Source organism: Geospiza fortis, unplaced genomic scaffold, assembly GCF_000277835.1.
Source record: "Geospiza fortis unplaced genomic scaffold, GeoFor_1.0 scaffold2, whole genome shotgun sequence".
NCBI classification, from domain to species: Eukaryota; Metazoa; Chordata; class Aves; order Passeriformes; family Thraupidae; genus Geospiza; species Geospiza fortis.
In genome coordinates this window covers 2068149-2074588 of record NW_005054366.1, presented here as the reverse complement: position 1 = coordinate 2074588, position 6440 = coordinate 2068149, and the positions used below count along the sequence as shown (strand labels likewise).

Below are 6440 nucleotides of genomic sequence, written 5' to 3'. Positions count from 1 at the left end.
TTGTGCTAAATCAGAGGTGGCACAAGAAAATCGTGCCAAACTCTGAATTCCTGCAGCTCTTCAGCCCAAACTGGCCCCCTCAGGGATGCTGCAATACAGGACCACAGCAGCTGCAGTGATTCAATGCTAGCTCCATCCCCAGAGTTAGTGCTGGCAGATTGGGGTTTATATAATATGCAAAACCGATTTGTAATCTGAGAGAACTGTGCAAGCAGATGAGTTAGAAGCAATTTATCAATTTATCATGGCACAGGCAATGCAGGGACCCAGACACCAACTGTGCCTTTCAAATGGGTGAGCTGGACAGCTCTCAATAATTCATCCAGCTGGAACAATTGTTATCCAGCTGCTACAAATGACAGCTAACATGAGCATGCTTTTTTCTTTTTTTGAAGAACACAAGCAGTGGAATTGCACAAATTTCAGTGGTACTTGTGAAAATACTGGAAACAACCCATTCTAAAATATGAATCTCCAACTAGCCTTGGAGCGTAGCTATTTGAAACAGAAGAGAATTGTGACTCAGTCATAAGGCTAAACCAGACTAAACAGCACTAGCCCCAAATTCCAGGATGCTTTCAGACTTTACAGCTGTGAAGTGCAGATTTTTAAGTTTATAAATTACCTCATTGACAATGTAATCCAGAAGTTCAAAGATTGCCATTGGGGGTCTGCTGTCTGATCCATAGGCTGGGAAGAAATGGGAGAGAAATTGGAGAAATTGGGATCAGGATCACTCTGCCTCCATGGCTTTAGGGGTGCTTTAGGAAACCCAGGTCTGACACTTCTGGCACCCAGCAGATTTACAGGGAAAAGGTGCAACAGGGAAATTCTTTCATGCAAGGAGACATTTCCAGGTCTGACCCAAAGCATTCACTTCACTGGGATCATCCTGCTGCACTGGGATCAGCATCTTGGAGAAAACCAGAGCACCAGACTGGAATCTCAGAGTGGTTTTTGGTTTTTTATCAGTTTTTTATCAAATTATGAAATCTGAATTTGTGAGTTTGATCCTCACACAGGGCACCACTTTGTGGAGTTTTGGGTTTTTTTTGTTGAACTTGAGATTAAATGTGTCAGATGGTATTTCTTGCTCAGACTCAGATATTTATTAGTTCTTATCTATATTACAGTCTCACAAATCATGAGTTTCACAGCACTTTAAAAAACTAAAAATGGAGTTCTATCTTTCTCTCTACAAGGCTTTTTAAGGACAAACTGTCTAATTAAGAAATTACACTTAAATTATTTTTACTTTTAACCTAATAACTACTTGGGGCTCGCAATGTGGACTTTTTTATCTAATTACAAAATACCACCCAAACCCATGGAGAAGAAGGTGAAGAAGAAGGACCAGCTTCTGCCCTAAAACTTCTATCTTGTTTTATATATATCTTTTATATCTTGTTTTATTCTATCTATATCTATATATATATATATCTATCTTGTTTTATTATATCTTGTTATATTCTAAAACCTTAAACTCTAAGTTTTTTACTGCGTGATACTAGACATTTCTAACCAAACTCCACACCCACAATCCCAGTCCTATCATTCCATTTGGAAGCCTTCTCCACAGCCTCAGGTGAAATGCAGTGTTCTCTTGGGGGTCAGTGCCTGGCAGCACAGAAATCTGCAATTCTCACAGCCAGGGTTCCAACACCTCAGTGCTGGGGCTGCTCACAAGAACCACCAACAGAAGGTCTCTGGTGCTCTGCTCCCACAGGGCTCCTCACAGTGAAGCTCAGCCAGGTGCCCAACACACCCCCGATTGGTAAAAGTTGAAATCCCCTCTGTGCAGCCCAGGATGAGATCAAAAGCGCCTTGAAGGTGGCAGGAAAATCAAGGTGAGGGTTGAGACTCACAGCTCATGGGCCGGCCGGGCGCTCTTTGCCGGGGCGAGGTCTCTGTGACTGGAGAATCTCCCTCCACGGGGCAGCCAAACATCAGCTCCAGCTCCTTGGAGTCAGGAGGGGGGATGGGGTACCTGCCAATGGCCATCTCCACCAGGGACAGCCCCATGCTCCAGATGTCTGACTGCACCGAGTAGTGAGTGCCCTGCAGCCTCTCGGGCTGCAAAACACAGGGGAGGGGAGGAGAGGCAGCTCTGTGACAAGGAGGTACCAAAAAATGACATTCTGCAATAACCTGCATCAGTGAAAGCATGAAACCCCAACCTATTAGCACAGCATGCTCAAATGAGTGACTTCTTGGTGTTTTCCTGAAGTTCCCCAAACATTCCAGCACTGCAAACAAGTGTGAGACTCTTCAGGAATTATTCTCTTATGTGCTGTTCTATTTCTTTAGCACACATCTAATGGAACTCTTACACAAGGCTCTGCAGGCAAAATCTATTTTGTATTGTCTTTAGGAGATTCACACACTGTAAAGATATTTAGGTATGGGACTTTTTGGTCAGTTGAATCATGATCAGAAGTGTATCTGACTGTTGCAGTCCCACTGCTTCACAGATCCTCAGCTTTGAGCAGTGTATCCACACCCTGCTGCTGCCTAAACCAGCAGATGAGTGCTGCACCAACTCCTTTTGCTTCATTTTTGCACCTGCTTTGTCAGCCTATGTTCAGTGCTGAATATGGTTCCTGAAATTATTAATACATTGATCTACTTCACCCTTAAATCCATTTTTACTAAGAGTTCTCAAATAAAATGTTCACTTTTCTGTACTCTTTTTAAAATCAAGCTCATATTTTACCAAAATGGTGCAGAATCTTCTCTGACTGCAAGCACATATTGGAAAAATACATATGCAACTTGAAACTCCCTCTCAGAGAATGTGAGAATGAAGTAAAGCCTCTTCCTTCTGCCATAAGGGGGTGATAGTTTTGTGTAATTTGTTTTGTAGCATTTACTGAGATGATATTTGAGTTTTCTCCAGTGTCCCCCCTCAGTCAGTTCCAAAGCCATCTGGACAAACTACACAACTGCTGGACAGCAATAGAAATGTCCAAATCCCAAAATTTTCATCAAATGTAAGTGTAGAGGAAGGTGGGTGGATGAGAAAGAGCAGGAAGCAGAGAGAGCACTTGTTATATAAATATAAATATCATTAAAATCTAGAAATCTGTTCAAGTTAAACAGCGTTGTTTTTCCACACCTCCCTGTGGTAAAAAGGGATGTTTGCATGTAATAATTCTGTATGGTTTTGTGTGTACAGAAGTGTGCAAAGGGAGCTACTGCAAGAGAAGATCCTTCAGACACTACCAGGACAAAATCCCCCTCGTGGCTTGGTCTGTGATGCCAGAGAGCAAAGTAAAACTCCCCAGGTAAAACCCTCAGCCTGCAAAAAGAACAAACTGAAGAAAACTGAAGGCAGAGAGCACTTGGCTCTCATCCCTGCTCCTGGAGGAGCCAGGGCAAGGCAGGAGCATGGGTGAGCTGAGCTGTGCGTTTGGTTTTGCTCATTAGCAGCAGCCCCCAGAGGTGAGAACTTCAACCCCAGCCTGGTTTCAGGTGTGTCACCAAGGAGAAATGACACAGAGACAATGCAGGGCTCCTGCTGAACAGAGCCAGTTTTAAAGCTTTTCCCTGTAAGTCCAAGCCCACACAGCTCTAATCCTCCAGCCAGAGCTGGAACGAGAGCAGCAGCTCATGGTGTGCTGCAAAGGTGTGTGAGAATGGAAGAGCTGCTACTGCCAGGAGCTGGGGCCTGCAATCACACAGAGAGCTGGTCTGGAAAGAACTTCCAAGGTGTTCCTCACGCCCAGGGACACAGAACAGCCTGGAACAGCCCCACATTAACTCCCTGCCCTCTGCCAGGATTTCTCCTGTGGCTGCACTTTGCCTGCAGAGCCAGCCCAGCAAATGCTGGAGTGGCAAGAGATCCCAAGGAAAACAAACCCAAGGGAAACAAAATAAACTGGGCTTTTCTGGGAGACAACACGTGCAGCCCCCAAAGGCAACAACAGACTGGGTTCTGCAGAGCAGACACAGCCCCAGCTCTTCTGCAGGGTTATAAATATTGCAAGGTTTTGGCTTTTCCTGCAACAGCTCTTCCCCCACACACACAGTCTGATGTGACACCTGAATATTCCTGGAATGCAGGAAGAGCTGAACCAGGAGCAGCAACAGTTGGTTCTTGTTTGATCACCAGAACTGGGACAACTCAACCCTAACAAACTCAGAGCTGTGTAATCTGGATTTAAATTGTACTCACAGACATGTAGGAGCGTGTGCCAACGAAGGAGTTTGCCATGGAATCTATCAGCTGCCCACTGACACCAAAGTCACAAAGCTTGATTTCACCTCTAGAGTTTACCAAAATGTTGGATGGTTTAACATCTGGGAAAAAAAAAAAAAGAATGGATTATTTAGGAGATAAAACAGGAAATCTGACAATACAAGGTGAGAATTCCCATGTGCTTCCCTTTGCTTCCCTTCTGTGACACAATTCTGGCCCTCCTCTGGCAATAATCAGAGATTTGGGTCCCTCCCAGGTCCACCTCACATACTCTCTATTTAACCACAGATAAATAAAAAGAAATATTCAAAATTATACATGCAAAAAAGGTTGTCAGCTTTTTGATTTCACACTATTTGATTTCACCCTATTTCCTGGCTTTTAAGTATTTGGCTCGGGCATCCCCATCCCCCTTGCAAATAAATGGTCTCCTTTGAGATAAATAAGTGTACAACAGTCTAACTCCTCCTGAATGATGATGCTTTGCCTAGAAATGATCAATAAAGAGCCCCTACATATTTATTTTACAAAGGTCAATGAATTACAGCAGCCACACTATCATTCCTTCAAATCTACATAGGCATAAATCATCTTATGGCCAAACACTGCCTGGAGTGGGATCTTGCTCTCTGGGTTTGGGGTTTGTTGGGGTTTTTTGGGGTGGTGGTCTTGGGTTTGTTTATTGGTTTAGATTTGGGGTTTTTTGTTTGGTGGTTTTTTTTTAAAGTTCTGAAAAAATAATTTTCCTATTATTGAAAATGTGTATTTAAAATAATTGGAGGTTGTTTTTTTCCTGTGACAGAGCCCCCTCACGATTTTGAATTCATCACTGTTCCTAAATGGAAATTTAATAAGGGTCACTGGTAGCTTAGCAACTAATAACAGCTCTTTGTGAATGCAAAGGTACAGGGAACAAGTGTTTAGTGTTTCTTTTATAGCTGCAAGGAGGTTTTTCACTGTATCTCACTGCTTAGCTGGTCATTTCCAACCCATTATCAAAATAAGCAACCAACAGCCCACACTGGCAGAGTAATGCTGCAGAAAAAAGGGAACTGGGAAATTGTTTTGAAGAAAGAAAATCATGATTTCACTTCAGAGCAGACTCAGAAGTCTATAGGCTGTCACATTTTCATTTGCTTTTCACTTTTAAGCACAGATCTATTCCAGGAGCTGCGCTTTGGCTGGGATGTCCCTGCGAGGAGGACACTGATGTGACAAAGATCTCCCTGCAGGAGGTTTATGCCTCGCTGAGCAAGATCCATGGGGAGGGGAAAATAAAACAATTCCAGCGGCCTCCCCAGCTCCTTTTGAGGAGTAACACCAAGTGTGGATAATTATCTACTTGGGGAAAGTGTGGCTCCATGTTTTTGTCCCTGCCATCCCTTTCCAGGCAAGTGAAACTGTCCAGGCAGAGTTTCCTGCTCTGATTTGTGGATGGAAAATCCAGGCAGGTATTTTGTGTGTGCTGCTTTCAATTCCCCAGCCCCGGGAGAGGGTCTGGCCAGCTGGGCACACAGCTGCACCTCCTGCAAGCTCTGCCTGCTCTGACCTCACCACAGGGACCCTTCACTGTGGAAAGGATGGATCCAGGCTGGAGCTCGACCTACCAGTCTAAAACTCCAGCAGGAGCTAAAAAACAACCCAGCCCAGAGCCCAAGCAGCTGGAGCAGGGAAGCAGCGAGCAGAGATTAGAGATCCCCAGCTGCACGGGAATCTGCACCCAAAGCTCTGTGCAAAAGCAAGGTGGAAAAAACTGTTTGCAAAACACACTGGGAGCACAGCAGAGCCTGAACCACAGCCAGCCAGGTTTGTGCTGCTCAGCAATGCACAGCTACAAACTCAAAACAAGGATGTAAATCCTCACTTTCATCTCTAGAGTTCACTGATTCTTCATAATTAAATGGCAAAGAAAAAATCATTACCATTGCACTGCCAGTGCCAAACAATTCTCTTTATGAGCATCCTGAAGTCTCAGACTCCCCCTGGTCTCCTGCAGGTTTCCCCTTTCCCCTCAGTGTTTCTGCAGGTGGCAATGCCACAGTGCAGCTCTCAGAGCAGCACAGCCCCATCTCCTCCCTGCATTTCTGCACAAAGCTTCTCCTCCCTGGAGTATTTTCATTTTCCACCCAAGGCACCCCATGTGATCAGTGTGATGTTTGGAAGGCTGCTGCATTTCCACCCCTCTAAATGTAGCACCTATTCTATTTTCACTCCAGAGCCTCTGAGCACTTGAGCAGTTTCT

At 44.5% G+C, this 6440-nt stretch overlaps 1 protein-coding gene across 1 annotated transcript in view; it reads right to left on the bottom strand.

The window, feature by feature from the left end:
• MAP2K1 (mitogen-activated protein kinase kinase 1) overlaps nt 1-6440 on the bottom strand; it is a 20288-nt gene that overhangs the window by 3359 nt on the left and 10489 nt on the right. Inside the window, exons 6-8 of the mRNA XM_031059658.1 lie at nt 4175-4299; nt 1866-2073; nt 626-690 (exon numbers count right to left, since the gene is read on the bottom strand). Coding sequence (XP_030915518.1) covers nt 626-690; nt 1866-2073; nt 4175-4299 — 398 coding nt within the window. The remainder of the gene's footprint in view (nt 1-625; nt 691-1865; nt 2074-4174; nt 4300-6440) is intronic.